Source organism: Delphinus delphis, chromosome 3 (assembly GCF_949987515.2).
Source record: "Delphinus delphis chromosome 3, mDelDel1.2, whole genome shotgun sequence".
Classification (NCBI taxonomy): domain Eukaryota; kingdom Metazoa; phylum Chordata; class Mammalia; order Artiodactyla; family Delphinidae; genus Delphinus; species Delphinus delphis.
The window spans coordinates 8,056,323-8,076,858 of NC_082685.1; the positions used below are offsets into that span (position 1 = coordinate 8,056,323).

The 20,536-nt window shown below is 38.9% G+C and overlaps 1 protein-coding gene and 1 long non-coding RNA gene across 2 annotated transcripts in view; one reads left to right on the plus strand and one right to left on the minus strand.

The window, feature by feature from the left end:
- The window catches only part of LOC132422733 (zinc finger protein 699), a 68,499-nt gene that overhangs the window by 7,028 nt on the left and 40,935 nt on the right, over positions 1–20,536 (minus strand). Inside the window, exons 7-11 of the mRNA XM_069540503.1 lie at positions 11,927–12,082; positions 5,073–5,188; positions 4,310–4,435; positions 3,665–3,753; positions 2,613–2,739 (exon numbers count right to left, since the gene is read on the minus strand). Coding sequence (XP_069396604.1) covers positions 2,613–2,739; positions 3,665–3,753; positions 4,310–4,435; positions 5,073–5,188; positions 11,927–12,082 — 614 coding nt within the window. The remainder of the gene's footprint in view (positions 1–2,612; positions 2,740–3,664; positions 3,754–4,309; positions 4,436–5,072; positions 5,189–11,926; positions 12,083–20,536) is intronic.
- Positions 12,371–16,394, plus strand: LOC132422734 (uncharacterized). Its single transcript, XR_009518878.1, has 3 exons — positions 12,371–12,530; positions 14,296–14,345; positions 16,302–16,394. It is a non-coding gene; the product is annotated as an uncharacterized lncRNA (long non-coding RNA).

The following is a 20,536-nucleotide window of genomic DNA, read 5'->3' on the forward strand; positions in this document are numbered from 1 at the left end:
CAGCTATACAGGAGCTAAATTTTGTATACTGTTGAAATAAGCTGATATGAAATCAAAATAGATTGCTTAAAATTAAAATGATAATTGCAATCCCTCAGGCAACCACTAAGAAAATAACTAAAAAATATAAACAGAAATGAGAAGGGAATCAAAATGGTCCACTAGAAAATACCTAACACAAAAGTAAACAATAATGGAGAAACTGAGGAATAAAAATGATATAAAGCATGTAGAAAACAAACAGCAAAATGACACAACTAAGTCCTTCTTTATAAGTAATTCCATTAAATGTAAACAGACTAATCTGTCCAATTAAAAGGCAGATTTTGGCAGAATGGATAGAAAATAATCAATTATACGCTATCTATAAGAGACTCACTTTCTATCTAAAGACACTAACAGGTTGAAAGTCAACAAGTGGAAAAAGATATTCCATATAAACCACAGCTAAAAAAGAGAGAATGTGACTATACTAATATCAGGCAAAACAGACTTTAAGACAAAAATTCTTACAAGACACAACAAAATATATGATGATTAAAAGATCAATTAATGAAGAAGATATAATAATTACATATACGTACCTAACAACAAAGGCTTAAAATATACAAATTCAAAACTGACAGAATTGAAGGGAGAAATAGAGTTCTACGATAATAGTTGCAGACTTCAATGCCCACTTTTAATAATGGGTAGAACAACTAGTTAAAAGACCAACAAGGAAACAGAGGACTTAAACAATCCTATAAACTTACTAAACCTAACAGACATAAAACACTTCACCCAACAACAGAACACACATTCATCTCAAGTGCATGGAAAACATGCTCCAGAATAGAGTACATGTTAGTCCACAAAACAAGTCTAAATAAATTTAAAAACAATAAAATCATACAAAGTATCTACTCTGACCACAACAGAAGCAAATTAAAAATAAGCAACAGAGGATATGTATTGAAAAATTTAATATTGTTATGACAATAATAACCAAAATCATCTACAGATTCAATGAAATCGCTATCAAATTTCTAACAGCTTTTTTTACATAAATGGAAAGGTGATCCTAAAATTCATATGGAATTGCAAGGCATCCTGAATAAACAAAGCAGTCCTGAGAAAGAACCAAATAGGAGGAATCACACTTACTGACATCAAAGCAATGGTAATGTGGTACTGGCACAATGCTAAACACAGATTAATGGAAAATAATTGAGAGTACATAAACTCGCATTTTATGGTCAAATAATTTTTGACAACTGTGCCAAAACAATTCAATGGGGGCAAGAATAGTCTTTGCTACAAAGATGCTGGGACAACTGGATTAATACATGCAAAAGAATGAAGCTGACAATTTCTCCTAAGCCATATAAAAATTAACTCAAAATAGATAAAAGATTTCATTGAAAAGGTAAAACTATAAAATTTTTGGAGGAAAACATAGAGCTAAATTTTCAGGACCATGGTGGCAATAACTAGGTATGATACCAAATGCACAAGAAATAAAAGGAAAAAGTACATAAATTGGACTTCGTCAAACTTAAAACTTGTGTATCAAAGGATACTATCAAGAAAATGAAAAGATACCATACAATGGAAGAAATCATTTGCAAATAGGATCTAGTATTCAGAATATAATAAACCTCTAAAACCCAGAAACAAAGAAGATAACCCAATTAAAAAATTGGCAAAGAACTTGAATAGACATTTCTCGAAAAACGATATACAAACAGCCAACAATTACATGAAAAAAATGTTCAGTGTCATTAGTAATTAGGGAAATGCAAATCAAAACAACAGTGAGATACCACTTCATACCCAGGAGGATGGCTATATTCAAAAAAGTGAATGTTGGGGAAGATATGGAGAAACTGGAACGCTCATATATTGGTGCGGCTGCTGTAAAAAACAGGTTGGCAGTTCCTCAAAAAGCTAAACATAGTAATCTATAACCCAGAATTCCACTCCTAGATACGTAGTGGAGAGAATTGAAAATAGGTGTTTGAACAAAGACTTGTACACAAATATTCAAAGCAGCATTATTTACAACAGGCAGTAAGTGGAAACCACCCAAATGTTTATCAACCAAATGAACGGATAAACAAAATGTGGTATACCCATAAAAGAGCATGTTATTCAGTCATAAAAAGGAATAAAGAAACTATACATGCTACAACATAGCTAAACCTTTAAACATTAAGTTGCTTGAAAGAAATGAGACATAAGTATCACACATTTTATGATTCCATTGATATGAACTGCTCTGAATAGGCAAATCCACAGAGATAGAAAGCAAATTAGTGGTTGCCAGTAGTGGGGAATGGGGAAGGTAACAGGTACTGGCCACTTAATGGGTACAGGTTTTAGGGGTGATGCACAACACTGTGAATTTATCAAAAGCCACTGTACAACTGATTCACTATGTTATAAAGCAGAAACTAACACACCATTGTAAAGCAATTATACTCCAATAAAGATTTAAAAAAAAGCCACTGAACTGCATACTTTAAAATGATTAAAATGGTGAACTTTATGTTATGTGAATGATACCTCAATTTTAAAAAAGTCTTGTTACCTGAGTCATTAAATAAATGCAGGAATGATGTCAGGCTTACCAAGTGAAGCCAGGTTCCTGCAGTTCTCCAGCATCACATCTCTGTACAGTGTTCGCTGAGAAGGGTCCAGCAGTGCCCACTCTTCCTGGGTGAACTCCACAGTCACATCCTCAAACGTCACCAAGTCCTAAACCACCACAAACATCATGGCTTAGCCAAGGACCAATCCCACCAATGTGGACAGGAAAAGAGCCAAGGATGAGAGAGGAGTAGGAACAGGGAATCCAAAGCAGAAGCTGTATGGGCAGGGTTCTGATCTCTGCTCTCAACTGCTCCTAGGGTCAGCCCTGAACTCTCTTCTCCTGTCTATCCGTGCCCACCCCCAATGTTAAATGTACCTCTAACACACAGGTGATTTTCTTTCCCAGTGAGACTGTGACATCCTGCAATCGAATTCCCCTCAATCTCAAAGGATGAGCATAGGCCTAGGACATTGCAGAAATCAGAGAAGTACTTGGTAAATGGATGAATGATGCCCTAATGGCCATCACCAATTGCCTGAGTTTAGGACACAGTCTTTCCTTAGCTTACCCTTAAAACTCTCAGCAAAGGGGGAGGAGAGTAGGGAGGGAAGGATTGGGAGTTTGGGATTAGCAGAGGTAAATTATTATATATAGGATGGATAAACAGCAAGGTCCTACTGTATAGTACAGGGAACTATATTCAATATCCTGTGATAAACCATAATGGAAAAGTATATGAAAAATAATATACACACACACACACACACACACACATATATTCTGTCACTTTGCTACACAGAAGAAATTAACATGACATTGAAAATCAACTATACTTCAATAAAATTAAAAAAACAACAACAAAAAACAAAAAAAACCCTCTCAGCAGAACATGGTGTAGACAGTGACCCTGGAGGAGGCTCTACATTGCAGTAAATGCTGACATATGCTAACACTGTTTGGGTTGCCCCAAACCCTCCATCAGATGCCCAAAGACCTGATTTGGCTCTGATGCTGCAGGTCACTGAAGGATAACAAGTCCAACTTCTGGTCAAAGGAATAATGATTTGGAAACAGGAATATCTGACTCACCTGTAACCAGTCTGTCAGGAAGCCATTAGCCAACCCTTCCTCCTCTGTGCATCCTTTCTGGTGAGAGGCTGGGTACGGGGAAGACTGAGCTGGAGAAGAAGAAATGTCCCAAGAATCCAGGATTGCCCCCTGTTCTCACACTCACAAATCTGGAGGCTCCCCCACCTACTTGTGATTGACTGTATCCCCAACAGACACAAATGACTATTCCCACACACAGCACATACCGACACCCAAACACCCACACCCAGCTTCCACAGGAAAACGGAACAGAGCACTGTCTCACCCAGGGCCAGAAAATAGGGCCAAGCGCCCTCCCATGCTGGAGGAAAAGACTACTATTTCCATTTTGCAGATGAAGAAACTGAAGTCCCAAAGGACAGCACTGTTATTTTTTTTTTAATTTATAGAAAGAATTAGAAGTATAATTCAAAAGCTCCCACACATTCGCCACACAGGCAACATCTCCAGAGACACTCAAACCAGCTAAGTCCCAAATCCCAAGAACCACAGAGTCAGGCACCAATGACCTCCAGGTTCCTGGGGTAACACCCCCACCTCAACTTCTCAGTCCCTTCCCTCTACCTGCTCTGTGGTGCAGGGGCCTTTAACACCTGGGCTCTGAGGGCTGACCCTCAAACTCACCAAAAGTGGGGGACAGAACCATGGTCGCCATCCTGTGATTCAGACAGTAAGTTTTCCTGAACAACAGGGAGCAGAAGAACGAGGATGCTCCTCCTCGTATCCCCACAGTGCACTCAGGACAGGGCTCTGGAATAAACGGGAAAGCACAAAGTGTTCACAACCAACTTCCCTCTCCAGGGTACTGAGGACAAATCTTTAGCCTGTCCGCCATTTCCTCCTTCAAAATGCATCTGCCTCTGCCCACAATGGTGGCTACTTCTCCATCCATCTTAAAACCTCAGCTTCACTGAGTCTCAGGGCACATTCTTCCCATCCACGTGGTTGTCACAAACACATTTCCAGCTACAATCCCTCATTCACTGGAGACTCTGGCCCCTGACTCCCAATATTCTTTCAACCTCCCATCCTACCGCACTCGAATGACATCAGAGCCCAGGAGGGTGGCCCTCACAGTACTATGAGTCTGTCCTCATTCCACCTTGGCCACGCACTTCCCCAGGCACCACCCTAGACTTTGTTATCACCGGACATGATTCTACACCTACAACAATAGTTCAGAAATTTCTCTCTCTGAAGCCAATCTCCCAAACTTCGACCTTGCTCATTCATGTTTTTCTTTCACTACATGTGTTCTTCTCCCACGCAAAGGGCTCAGTCCACACACTCTCCCACCCTCCTGCTAGAGCCACCTCCTCTCCTCATTTTTTACTTTCCCAGCTTGGGTCTCACCGTCCTTCATTTCAACAAATTTCCTCACCCCTACCTCCTACCTTCACTCTGGCCCAGCAGAACTCCAACCAGGCATGGTTCCAATCATCTGCCTGCTCATGGCAACATCTGGGCAGACCAACCTGCACAAGAGTGGTCATGTTGCCACCTCTAGAAAAGCACGGTCAGCAACGTGAAAAGAGCCCTCAACACTGCAGGGCAATTCTATAAGTCAGTGTAACTTCCTACTCGTGAACCCTTCTCTTATCTCTTTAAATCTCACACAGCCTCACCTTTTCCCTCTATGGTTATCAGCTTCCTGAATAGCTTGAATGATCCAAGCTTCCTGGTATTCACAGCCAAACTGAATCAGGGCTGACCTGTGTGACCAACAGAAAATTGTGGAGATGACTTCTGAGGGTAGATCCCTACAAGGCACTGTAGCTTCTGCTTAGTCTTCTGAACTGCTTGCTCTAAGGGAAGGCAACTGCCATATTCAAAGACACTCAAGCAGCCCTGTGGAGAGACCTACTTGGAAAGGAACTGTCCCCTCCAACAGTCAGCACTGATGTGCTAGAATGTGAGGGAACCTCCTTGGAAGTGAACCCTTCGGCACCAGCCAAGCCTTCAGATGACTGCAGTCCCAGCTGATAACCTCCTGCAGCCTCATGAAAGTCCCAAGCCAGAACCTTCCAGCTAAGCTGCTCCTGAATTCCGAACGACAAAAACTGTGAGAGATGGCAAATGATTATTGTTTTAGTCACTAAGGTTAGGGATGCTATGTCATGCAGCAATACATAACAAATACACCCTCACTTTCAGCAGATGGTCCTGCACCTTACTTCTCAAAGTCATCTCCATGAGAAGGAATCTACCCTTCGTATCTTGCCACCAAAACTATATTCTGCACCATGGTTTCCTCCCTCTCTCGTTATAAACCAGGACCTGCCTTCTCTATAACACTGGGCTCTGCAGTTCTGTTCTGTGTTCCACTCCATCTGCCTTTTTAGGAGCTGGACACCATCGATTCTCTCTCCTTTACCCTTCCCTTCAAGCTCTCCCACTCTACTGGACTCCCTCACACCATTTAAACTCAATAAAGTGTTTTTGGTAGCGAGACACATTTATCCTAAGGGCATAGTTTTCTTTCTAGTTACCACCCAGTCTGTCTCCCTCATCTTTTTTTTTACTCTCTGTCTCATTTCCTCATGTCCCACCCACTCTGAGACACAGTTTAATTTGGTTTCCACCACTACCAATTCAATCAGTAGAATCATTATTGATCTTATTCACAGGATGAAGATGCAGATTGCAACTACACTGATACCATTTCTTATCTGTCAGATCAACAAAGACACAGGGGACCAACCACATCTTTCATTGGCAAGGCTGTAGAAAAAAGCACTCTCATACACTGTTGGGATAGAACTCCTGTGGAAGGAAATTTGTTATCCTCAAGCAAAATGCAAAAACATTTATCATTTCCCTGTCAATCACACTACAAGGAATCTATTTGAAAGATACACAAATACTAAAAGACAAGAGCGAGGTTACTCACTGTAGCATTATTTATAATATCAAAGGATTGGAAACAACACAAATTGCGATATATAGGAAATTGGTTCAGTAAACTACAGAATATCCTCATAATGAAAAAGCATGAAGCCAAAAAAAGAAAGACACGATCTCTAGGTATTGATGGAGAGTTTTATCTCCAATAAATTTAAATGAAAAACAACAACAACAAAATCAAGGTACAAAGCAACAGAAATGGTATGTTTCCTTTCTATAAGGGAATGCCTCCTCTCCCTGGAGTTACAGAATACAACGTAACACCATAAAACCAGCTTCTCAAGGTCTCTATCTGTGTCCTTCCTGCATCCAAAAGATAAAAGCAATAAAGTGAGTGTGTGCAGGGAGGGGAACACTGGACACTACGGTTGAGTGTCCAGGTGAAAAACTGTTGCAGAGAGTCTTTGACTCCTGGGCCTGTGGGGTAGACAGATTAATGCCTCTGCCCCAAAGATGTCCATGCTCTACTCCTCAGAATCTGTGAATATGTGACCTTACATGGCAAAAGGGACTTTGCAGATGTTAGTAAGGTTAGGATCTGGAGATGGAAAAAATTATTCTGGAATATACATATTGACCCAATGAAATCACAAGGGTTCTTCTTTATAAGAGGGAGGCAGGAAGGTCAGGGTCAGAGGAGATGTGAGGATGGAAGCAGAGGTCAGAGAAAAAGAGAGAGAGATTTAAAGATGTTCTCACTGGCTTTAAAGATGGAGGAAGGAGCCACAAGCCAGGGAATACAGGTGGTCTCTACAAGATGGAAAAGGAATGCAGCCCTGCCAACCCATTTAGGATTTCTGACCTCCAGAGCAAGAAAATAAATGTGTGTTACTGTAAGTCACTAAGTTTATGGTAGTTTGTTACAGCAGCCATAGGAAACTTGAACAGCCTCTCATACCAAATCTTCCCTGAGATCTTAGTGTGAGTACAGCAGACCCAGATAATTGCTGAAGATCTTCTCCACTCTCTGCAGGTAGAAGAAGTCTACATTCTTCCCACCAGGAACCAAATTTGCCTTTAGGAATAGTTACAGTCATGAGCTGAGGAGTGACAGGAGGGGTGGGATCCAGACACCCCCAAAGCCCCAAGAGGAAAGCAGGCTGGGAAGGTGCCCAGGACACTCCCAGGTCCTGAGTACCCTCTCCAGGTCTTTTGGCAGCTGAAGTCTCCTATTAGGGGAGGAGGGGGTCTCTGTTCAGTTTACAGATTCAGTGACTCCTGCACCTGGAGTCAGTGTTGAGAGAGGGTCAGAGAATGGGCCACTCTATACCAGTGTTGCTCAACAGAACTTTCAGGTATGATGGAAATGTTCTATACTTCTGCTCTGTCCAACATGGCAGTTCATATTTTCTATTTCTCTGATGAAACAGAAAATCTAAACAGACTGATCACTAGCAAGGAGACTGAATCAGTATTCAAAAACCTCCCAACAAACGAAAGTCCAGGACCAAGCAGCTTCACAGATAAATTTTACCAAACATTCCAAGAAGAACTAATACCAATCCTTCTCAAACTCTTGCCAAAAACAGAAGAGGGGGTAGTTCTTCCAAACACAGTTTACAAGGAAAGTATTACCCTGATACTGAAAACCAGACAAGGATGCCACAAAACAAGAAAATTACAGGTCAACATCCCTGATGAATACAGATGCAAAAACCCTCAACAAAATATTAACAAACCAAATTCAACAATAAATTAAATCATACACCATGGTGTAATCATATACCATGACCAAGTGGGATTTATTCCAGGGATACAAGGATGGTTTAAATCAAATGTGATACACCACATAAACAAAAAATAAAGAAAAAATATGATCATCTCAATAGATGCAGAAAAAGTATTTGACAAAATTCAACATCCATTTATGATAAAAATTCTCCACAAAGCAGGTATAGAGGAAACACACCTGAACATAATAAAGGCCATATATGATAAGCCCACAGTTAACAACATACTCAATGCTGAAAAGCTGAAAGCTTTTCCTCTAAGATCAGGAACAAGACAAGGATGTCCACACTCTTGCCACTTTTATTCAACATAGTATTGGAAGTCTTCACCAGAGCAATTAGGCAAGAAAAAGAAATGAAAAGCATCTAAATTGGAAAGAAAAAAGTAAAACTTTTTCACTATTTGCAGATGGCATGATTTTACATATGGAAAACCCTAAAGGTTTCATTAAAAAACTGTTAGAACTAATAAACGAATTCAGTAAAGTTGGAGGGTACAAAATCAATACACAAAAATCTGTTGTTTCTTTGCACTAATAATGATCTATCAGAAAAATATATTAAGAAAACAATTCATTCACAATTGCATCAAAAAGAATAAAATACCTAGGAATTTAACCAAGGGTGTGAAAGACCTATATATTGAAAACTACAAGACATGAATGAAAGAAACTGAAGAAGATACAAATAAATGGAAAGATATTCTGTGCTCATGGATTGAGAATGAATGTTGTTAAAAATGTCCATTCTACCGAAAGCAGTATGTAATCCCTATCAAAATTCCAATGGTATTTCTCACAAAAATAGAGAAATTTTGTATGTAACCACAAAAACAATCCTGAGGAAGAAAAAAGCTAGAGGCATCACATGCCCTGATTTATACTATACAACAAAGCTATAGTAATTAAAACAGTATGGTATTAGCACATAGCTCAATGGAACAGAATAGAGAACCCAGAAATAAACCCACTCATATATGGCCAATTAATTTATGACAAAAGAGCCAAGAATATACAATGAGAAAAGGGCAGTCTCTTCAAAGAATGCTGTTGGGAAAATTGGAGAGCCAAATGCAAATGAGTGAACCTGGACCACTATCTCACACCATAAACAAAAATTAACTCAAAATGGATTAAAGACTTGAACATAAAAACTGAAACCATAAAACTCCTAGAGGAAAACATAAGTGGTAAGCTCCTTGACACAGGTCTTGGTGATGATTTTTTGAATCTGACACCAAAAGCAATAAAAGCAAAAATAAGCAAGTGAGACTACATAAAACTAAAAAACTTCTGCACAGCAACATCAACAACATCAACAAAATGAAAAGACAACCTACTGAATGGGAGAAAACAATTGCAAATCACATATCTGATAAGGGGTTAATGACCAAAATATACAAAGAACTCATATAACTCAATAGCAAAACAACAATCAGATTTAAAAAATGGGCAAAAGACATTTTTCCACAGATGACATACAGATGACCAACAGGTACATGAAAAGATGCTCAACATCATTAATCATCAGGGAAATGCAAATCAAAACTGCAATGAGATATCACCTCACTCCTGTTAGAATGACTACTACGAAAAAGACAAGAAATAAGTGTTGGTGAGGATGTGGTGAAAAGAGGACCATTGTGCACTATGAGAAATATAAACCAGTGCAAACACTCAGGAAAACAGTATGGAGGTTTCTCAAAATTTTTAAAAAAACCTACTATATGATCCAGCAATTCTACTTCCAGGTATTTATCAGAAGAAAACAAAAATACTATTCAAAAAGATCTCTCTCTCTCTCTCTCTCTCTCTCAGTCCTGAATAAAAGAGCATGGTTGGTCGCCATAAATTGTGCACCTGAAGAATATCTATTGCATGACAAGCAAACATTCCCCTGAAGAATGTCACAGGTAAGACAGAATGAAAAAGGCGTACGCACACACACTATTGATAAAACCCAACAGTATAAAATTACTCAAAATGGTTCTCTGCAATATGAATCACCAGACTGTTATTTCATAAAAGCTTAGAGAAACAAAGTTAATTCTTATAGAAGCCAAGTTGTAGAGTACAATCTTTGGAAACTATTGCCCTACCCTTCAATCTGCAAGTTGTTGCTTAGTACTCCTCCAAGTGATTTTAAATATCATGAAGAAAAAATAAAACAAACAAAAAACAAAACAAGAAACAAAACCAAACAGAAAACACTTGCAAGCAGAAAATACATCTGGTTGCTGGTCAATTCAATTTTAAATTTCTGTTGCCAATATAAAGAAGTTCAAATTATTTTTCCCCCATGTACCCCTGTATTTTGAATCTTTGTGGAAGATGTGTAGGGTTTTAGAAGTCAAACTGAATTGGGCCTGAGGAATGTTGTTGAGTAATCCTGATATACACATAAAAAATTTATATATTTATACTTATACATAAAATCCTAAAATTTTTAGTATTATGGAATGCAAGTAAATCTATATTTGTTACTTATTTACAGTTATTTACATGCTTGCTTAATGTGTATTTATTTGCACATAACTGTATTTACTTATTTATACTCACATCACCACACACCTTACTATCTTTCCCTTGAATATAATCCATCAAAAATAAATCATTTTTTTTAAGATGCCCTCACTCTTAGTGACTCCTTGTGTTTACACCTGAGCACAGGGAAGGCCTAGTAGCAGTTTTGCCAGCTGAGGCTGCTGGCACTATTGTTACAAGTTCCACACGGTACTCACCTGGTCACGCAGAAATCCACGGGTCAGTGAGGACAGGTGAAACTTGAGGCTGGTTTCAACTTAAACTTGAACTCCAGAGATAACTTGTATGTAGGAAAAAAAAGAAGGGTACAAAGATTTCTTTTGAGGCCTTTTATAGGGCATAATACAGCTGCTGGATGCAAAGGCCACACCACTCACTTTTCTTTTTTGTATTTACTGTACTGATTGAACGTATAATTGTTGGCTATGACTGGATTTTCCTGATTCCTATCCAGCCATCTGCTCTCCAAGTGGGAGAAGGCGGCTTCATGCGGTGTGCATTCATTCGCCTTGCTGAACTCTTCTGGCTGGATAGTGATTTGTGACTCCAGACGCTTTTAATACGGCTTGTCACTCAGGGGCGCTAAAAGTGACTCAGCTAACCTTTAAGTTCATTCAGGGCTTTGAAGATTGTAAGACCCTAGAGCAGGGTTTCCAAACCTCGGCACTACTGATAATGCTTTGTCACGGGTGCTGTTCAGTGCGTTGTAGGATGTCCAGCAGCACCCGTGGCCTCCACACACTAGATGCCAGTAGCAGCCCCTCCCATTTGTAACAACCAAAACAATGCCTCCACACGTGACTAGAAGTCCCCTAGGGGGCAAAGTCACACCGAGGAAAGGTGATGGGGAGAGGGGGAACTCTGAGGAGGGGACGGCGGCGCCCAGAGCTAGGAGGAAACGGAGGCTTTGGGCCAACCAGAGGGATGAGCCTCAGGGATCGAAACGCGGCTCGCGGGAAAGGGGGAGGAACGCCGGAGCCTGTGACGGGGGTGCCCCAGACCCATGCCCCTCCCTAGACTCCTACAGGAGTCCCGGGACTGCCCGCCGCTCACAGAGTCCTGACCCTCGCACTAAGGCCGAACGTACCACGTGAACCCAGTCCCCCGCGGAGAAAACTTTACACACAGCACAGTGAGCCGCCCGCGTCTCCTTCCTCAGCACCGCCCGGCGCTTCCGCTTCCGGTCTCGGGCAGTAGCCCGGGGCTTCAGTTTCCGGTACCTAGCAGACGCGGATAGCGGGGCATTACGGGGCTCTGGGTTAAGGCGGCGGGCCGGGCGGCGGCCTCGCACCCAAGCCTCCGACGAGGTGTTCTCGTTTGCTTAGTGAGTGCAAGGCTGGGCCGTGGGCTGTGTCAGCGCCAGCGACTGAGACCCACTCTAGGGGCGGGGCTGTGGGATGGTACCAGCTTGTGGGCGGAACCAAACCCAGAGGGCAGGGTTGTGGGCGGACACCCGTTTCTTGACGGGACTGAGGGCGGGTCTGTGGCTGGGTACCGGATCTGGAGGGCGGTGCTAGAGTCTCAGCCTGAAGGTGGGCAGAGACTAGGCCCAGGGGCGGGGATAAGGCGGGGGTGGGTCTTGGGTAGGCGGGCAGGAGAGTGGGAGAAAATCAGCTCCAGGGACGTGGATGAAGACGGGGCTTTCCGTGGACTCTCCAGGCTGTACAGGTAGACGGATGCTAAACAAACAACTTTTCTTCAAGCCTTTCCCCATGTTCAGTGCGGAGCCTCACACAGCCCAATTAAACGATATGCTCATGCTCAGGATTTTTTTTTCTTGTTTTTACTGATGTTCTTAAATTTTTTTTAAAAATTGGATCATATATTCACCTTTCTCTTTAACTTGCTGTCACAAGCCAGTAGATAGGGATCTAACACTATTTTTTTAAATGTTTTTTTGTGGGGGAGGGGGCTAGGTCATAGATACACATATAGGAAATCTTCAAACAGTGGTAGTCAGTAAAATATTCTCACTCCCATACCGTCTCCCGGTCCTTTCTCCCAAAGATAAACATCATTTTCTCCTCTGTCCTTCCAGATACAGTGTGTATATGTATGTATGTGTGTATGTACGTACAGGCCCAAGAGGGATGCCCCCCAGCAGGAAATGAAGCTGGTAAATTGTCTCATTCATTTGGATCTACTGAAAAGAGATTTAAATTTATGCCGGAGAGGATGAACCAGTGATGAATTGATAGAAATAAAACAAAGAAACAAGGAATTTTACCATTTAAAAAATCCAAAGAAAAAAGTGAGAAAGAGAATGTATTTATAAAATCTGGATCTAAAATAAAATAAAATAAAATCTGGATCAAACTCATATGTCATAAAATGGTAAACATCTATGTAATCAAACAATAGACACTGACTTTCGATTTATCCTAATTTATTATATAATTATATTGGGGGAGGGGAATTATGTTTTAAAATAGCAAGAGAACTACATGCTAATTTTTTCAGAGAAGAAAGTAATTAGAAAAAATCAAAAGCTGAAAAATGAAAAAGCTGTATAAGGAGCTAATTTAGAAATACAGAATTACAACCAGAAAAACAAATAAGTTGTTTGTGGGAGTCAGAATAGAGACTGGGGGATGTAGCTTTTCATAAGGCTTAAAATATTATTTGAGACATATGTGTATAGACATACATACACACACACACACACACACAGAAACCTGAAGTTTTATTCCAAAGGGATCATCAAACTCTAGGAAGAATTTATTTTAAAAAAAAGGTTCACTTTGCAAAAATAGATTTTAAGAACCGCAGACTTCAAGCATTAAAAAAAAAAAAAAAAGCTATAATCACCCTGGTGGAAAAAGGAATAGGCATTACATTCCACAATACATGACAAGCATTTTATGTACATTACTCCTGAGTATTTTCATGGAAACCCATAAGGAAATGCTATTATCTATCTCCATTTTACAGATGAAGAAATCAATGGAAGCGTATTGCTAAAATGTTCATATTTCATTGAAATTTTCAACAGATATCATTTTATTTCAAAATCATTTATTGAATTTTATTTTCATTAATAAAATATCTCATTCTAGCAAATAATCAAACAGTAAGTAGAAAACAGTTTAATAAAACTACAGTTTTCTTTTGATATAGTTAAATATATCAATGTACAGGACATGATGTATGAAAAAACACAGAGATTGATGTGTATGTAGTAAAACTAGTGATTACCTTTTCCCAATTCCTCCTACATTCTGTGAAGGAAACAGGAATCTTTTCACATTCACTTTTTGACATGTAATTGAGAAATTTCTATCCTCACTTTTTTATCCCTTTATTATTTGTAGAACTTTTCAAACCTCACCCTTTTATTTATGAATCTTAATCGTACAGTGACTATTAGAGAAACAGATTCCACTGAGGGTCCTGATAATAAACACAAGGAAACCATACTTTTTTTCTCTTTCAGGCATTCCTGGAGGTGTCTATAGAAGGTGAGGGTTCCAGGGAAGAAGAGAGGTACTGGATGAATAAATGTTAAATTGTCTTCACATTTTCTCATAATGTAGTGAATAATTTATTCAGTGTTACACAAACTAGAGCTGTGCCTAATCTCCACCTACACTGTGCTACCTTCTACTATATAGAAAAATGATATTTATCAGTCCATGACCTCAACCTGGTCAAGGTCTCATTGCATAAAAATAAAAATGTAATGGTCAGTCAGGCATCCAGGATAAAGTACTAATGGTATTCAATTAATTTGAAATATACCAACCTCATAATAGATGCTAGAAAGGATATCAACCTTAATTAATATCTTACCATGTGCATATATTATCTGCTTATTCCTAGAGTGCTTTAAGTTCTATGATTAAAAATGATTAAGAATTATACTGCATTGAGATTAAAAAAATACTGTCCCACAAGGTTAAAAATTTAGAAAGGTGATAGGGAAAATCAAATTTTCTGTCTGAAAAGTGCATTAGTTTAAACACTGCACTGGCCTATTAACGTGGTGAATATGATAGTGTACACTTATTGATCCATTACTATGTCATAAACACTATTCTAATAAGTACTTTGGTTACCTCCTCTCAACCACCCTCTCAGTTAAGAATTTTTTTTAACACTATTCTACAGACGAGGAAGTTAAACAGAAAGATGATTTGTATTATACCCAAGATCACAGTTTGTAATGTCAGGTAACTTATGAATTCTGGAATGCTCACTTAAAATTAACTTCATTATCAGGAAGAGATCAAGATGGTGGAGTAGGAGGACCCTTAGTGCACCTCCCCCCATGAACACAGCAAAAATACATCTGTATGTGGAGAGATTCTCACCGAAAACAAACTGGAAACTGTCAGAAACACTCTTCTGCAAACAACAACAACAAAACTGTAGAGAAGGACCCACACGGAGTTGGGTAGGAGGAAAGGAGAAGCGATCAGGTCAGGACCCGTGCCCCTAGGAGGGGACACAGAAAAGGAGGGGAATATAGTACAGGCTGGGATAATCTCCCTAGGGCGTGAGGGGTTTAAACCTCATATTAGACACCTCAGTGTGGGATCTGACACCGTGAAAACAATTCTCCCACCTTACACCTGTTAGACTGGCTATTACCCAAAAGCCAAAGAAAACAAATGCTGGCAACGATGTGTAGAAAAGGGGAATCCAGAGGCACTGTTGATGGGAACGTATAGCCACTGTGGACAACCATATGGAAATTCCTCAAAAATTTTAAATAGAACTGACATATGATACAGCAATTGCACTTCTGGGTATGTATGTTGAAAGGCAATGACAAAACTCTCTTGAAGAGATAACTGCATTGCATGTTCATTACAGCATCTTCCACAACAGAAAAAAGATGGAAACAACCTAGTGGCCATTGATGAATGAAGGGATAAAGAAATGTGATATACTAATAGTACATACAATGCAATATTATTTAGCCAGGGGAAAGAAGGAAAACCTGCCATTTGCTACAATATGGATGAAACTTGAAGGCATTATACTAAGTGAAATAAGTCCGAGAAACAACTGTGTTATCTCTCTTACATGAGGAATCTAAAAATATTGAACTCATCAAAGCAGAGTAGATGGTGGTTGCCTGGGGCTGAGGGGTGATGGGAATGGGGAGATGTTGGTTAGAGTTATAAGATGAAACAGATTCCAGCAATGTAATGTACATCATGGTGGCAATAGGTAACACTGTGGTGTTTTGTACTTGAAACTTATTATGGGAGTGAAGTTAATGTTCAAACCCTAACAACAACAAAAACAAAATGCTAGTTATGTGAGGTGAAGGATGGGTAACTAACCTTCTTTTGGTAAACATGTCACAATAGATACATGTATCAAAACAGCATATTGTACACCTTAAACTTACACAATGTTATATGTCAATTATGTCTCAATAACGCTGGGAAAAAACACAAAAAACGCTGCTCTATTTTTGTTGGGAAACAGGTGCATCTACCTCTAGAAGAACGTCTGTAGTTATGTTCACCACTGTTCCAGAAGAATTAATGGAATGGGATAACAGCCAGAAAAGAGGACATGAAATGGTTTGTTCGGAAAAAGCTGTCCTGAATGACAAGGTGAAATGTAAGTCTAAATTATCCCATTTTCTAGTCATTAGGCAACATTTTAAAACTAAATCAATTTCATATTGTTTTTTAATCATTTAAATTCACCCAATCTTGTCCTGCAAGTGCATTTATTACCATTTTACCAATAGTGAACATTATGGAAAGGCATTTCATGAATTCGTAGAAAATCTAAGATTAATACTCAAGTGTGTATATTCTATTATAATATTTTCAGATTTAAAAATCCCTATGTTCATTTATCTTTGAAATTTTTATTTATTTTTACTTTTATTTTTTTTTAGCTTCTGCACAAATCTTTCTTTTTTTGTAACATATTTATTGAAGTATAATTGCTTTACATTGTTGTGTTAGTTTCTGCTGTATAACAAAGTGAATCAGCTATACATATACATATATCCCCATATCCCCTCTCTCTTGCATCTCCCTCCCACCCTCCCTATCTCACCCCCCTAGGTGGTCACAAAGCACTGAGCTGATCTCCCTGTGCTATGCGGCTGCTTCCCACTAGCTATCTATTTTACATTTGGTAGTGGATATATGTCCATGCCGCTCTCTCACTTCGTCCCAGCTTACCCTTCCCCCTCCCTGTGTCCTCAAAAATAGAACTACCGTATGACCCAGCAATGCCACTACTGGGCATATACCCTGAGAAAGCCATAATTCAAAAAGAGTCATGTACCACAATGTTCATTGCAGCACTATCTACAATAGCCAGGACATGGAAGCAATCTTTGAAAATTTTAAGAAGGTGCTATGTGAAAATAAGAGCTAGTAAATTTAGCGGAACATACTGGAAATTAAACCATGCACACACAAAAAAGCAACATTCCTTTGGTGCTTTCCAAGGTTTCTTGGCTATCTTTTAAGCTGGCATAAATGGATATAAAATATAATATTTTAAGATATATATTTATATAATATTTTAGAAATATTAATAATTTTAATGAGCAATATTTTTTCCCACTAAATAATTGTAATTCTCTTCTGTCACATGCATTCCCTTAATATCTAAGTTTGCCATCAATGCAGTAGTTGTTTATCCTCAGTTAGAAAATGCAAAGCAATAAAACTAGTTATGGAAAGCTTTCAGAAAGCCAAGATAACTACCACAAAAATGATGTGTGACATCTCTAAGGAATATTGGAAAACCATCTTGTAGGAAACAAAAGGAGCCCAAAGACTGAGTTACCCTGACTGAAGACAGTGAAGCATAGTGAAGTGCTAATAACCAGGCTGATACTAGTTAAAGGAGAGACCTCCCCATTCTGACAACATGATCCTTTGCAATCCTATAGTAATGTAAAAGAAGATAAATTTATTGTGATGACTTGGGTGATTTAATGGTCCTCAGGCATCATTAGAGCCAGTGCAATAGGAAAAATAATACCAATGCCTATTTTCCAGTTGCATACCCATGCCTAAGACGTATTATTGACAACCACCCATCTTACCTGTGCACGTTTTGTAATCATGCAATTGCACGCACCTCACAACACACTTCTATAACTTGTGCTACAATGTCAGTCAAGGTTCAGTCAAAAAACAAAAAAGAAGCCAATTAGTTCTTTTAATGAAGAACATTTAATATAGAGAGTTAGTTAAAGCATTATTGAGAGACTGAAAGGCAAGAAAGAACAAAGTGGTAACATAGTAATCATAACTGAAGGAAGAAGCTACTCCACCAAGGGCTTGAGGGGTATAAAGGGATCAGTTGAGCATTTGGGGCACTAAGGCTTTTACAGACCACTGTTGAAAATATGTACGATGAGCACAAGATGGAACATAGAGCAGTGATTTCAAGCACCCCACCCGAAAGCAAGGCCCATGCGTATGATGTTGAGAAGCTATGTGAAGAAAATAATCAGAAATAATGGGGAAGGCCTTCCCTGGTGGCGCAGTGGTTGAGAGTCCGCCTGCCGATGCAGGGGACATGGGTTCGTGCCCCGGTCCAGGAAATCCCACATGCCGCAGAGCGGCTGGGCCCGTGAGCCATGGCCGCTGAGCCTGCGCGTCCAGAGCCTGTGCTCTGCAACGGGAGAGGCCACAACAGTGACAGGCCTGCGTACCGCAAAAAAAAAAAAAAAAAAAAGAAAGAACGGGGAAAACACATTGCCTTTACTACAGTAGGCTCTTCATATCTTCCCCCTTTGACCTCTGATCTCTTTCAGATCTTGGGCATTCGTCCATGAGCAGTTAGGACACAAGGCATACAGGTCACCTTTGAGTGAAAGATCTGACTGGGATCAGTAGTTCTCAACCTTGGCCACACACTAGAACCACCTGATATTCCTTTGTTAATATATACACGCCACAGTTTCTTTCAAGAAAATGAAGAGTTCCCTTAAACTCCACAACCTCATCAACATTTGTTATGGTTTTTTTTTCAATAATAGCTATCCTAACAGATGTGAGGTGATATTTGATTTAGGTTTTGACTTGTGTTTCCTGATACTAACTGATGTTGAGCACTTTTTCATATACCTGGTGGTCTTGTTCTCATCATAAACCCTCCTATTTATGGAGGGTTTAGGAGTTCAGCACCAGGGAAGGTCCCACAGCTGGGTCTGAACCCAGTCTTCTGATGTAGATGCAGCAGATTTTCATGTCAATTCTTCCTGATACAGGGATTGCAATTCCTTGTCTTCTCCTACCTGAAGGTAACTCAGTTTAATTATTTTGGCATGTCACACTATGATTTAATCTAGAATTATTCAAAATAAGTACTGTAAACACAGTTGGGCAGTTTCCTTATCTATGAAATTATGATAATAATTGAACCTACCTAGTAGGAGTATTGGAAGATTTTTTTAAATTATTAATATTGCTTAGACCAATGGTTTTCATCTCCAGTTGATTGGTAATTTACGTGTGCTTATTTTAAAGTTCACAGGTACCCTGGTCTCAGCCTAGGACCTATTTCAGAATCTCTGCATGTGCGTTTCTTGGTCACCCTAATGTCAAGTTGGACTTGATAAATACCACTTAGAATATTGCCTAACACTTATAAAAATTTCCATTAATATTACCTATTATTAGTCTCATCAATAACCAACACCTATTTTTAAATATAAACATTTAATAATATTTCCTTCAGATCTCAGCTTTTATAGAGATTTGAACATTTACTCATAAAAAGGGACTTTCTTGGTATCTAGCTCAATCCCATTCCTCTATATAACTGGCCCCCAAAAGCAACCATTGTCATGAAGTTGATGGGTATATTTCCCTGTCAGTGCTTCTGTAATGTCAATATTCATTTATGTATCTAAACTGCATTCTTGAAATCTTCCCTAAACAGAATACTACACATATTTCCTCTGAAATGTGCTTGTTTACCACAGCTTTGTGGTTAAGTCTCTTTGTGAAGTACATACAATTACTCCAAACATCTACCCAATGCACATTATTACATAAGGGAAAACATCCTTTACTTTATAAATTTATATTTATACATATAAATATAACAAATTTATATTTCACATATATTTAAAATGTAACAATATAATATAATGTATTTTCACTATTAAATAAATATTTAATTTACATTACATATTTTATAGTATATTATTATTTATATCATTTTCTTCTTACAACAATCCTATGAAAATTCTGTACCTCGCTCATATGGTATCATACAAATGAGAATTTGTATATAATATGAGACTGGTGGCTAGTTGTGCAGTTTCTAAGAATTGATGCATGTTCAGTTTTACTAATGTTGTCTGTATTTGTTTCAATGCAAATATCATTTTCTATCAACCACATCATCATTTGTTAAGATATCATTTGAAAATATTCCTGAGGTCTATCTTGTGACAATGTCATGATATCTGCACATGACATTTTCATATTATACAGGAAATTGTTTCAACCTTAGATTTCAAAACTGGACTGCACAACATCACTATTTATAGAAAATCCTATAATCCATCATGTTAGTGCCATTCTGGCCCCTGTGAACTACTGGTGCTTTCCTGTAATTCACAGATAGACTCACTGAACCAAAGAGGATGAATCAATTCTTCTACCTTCATTTCACATTCTGAGCCAAAAAACTAGGTTAGAAAAGAAACGCTATTTAGCTACAGTGGA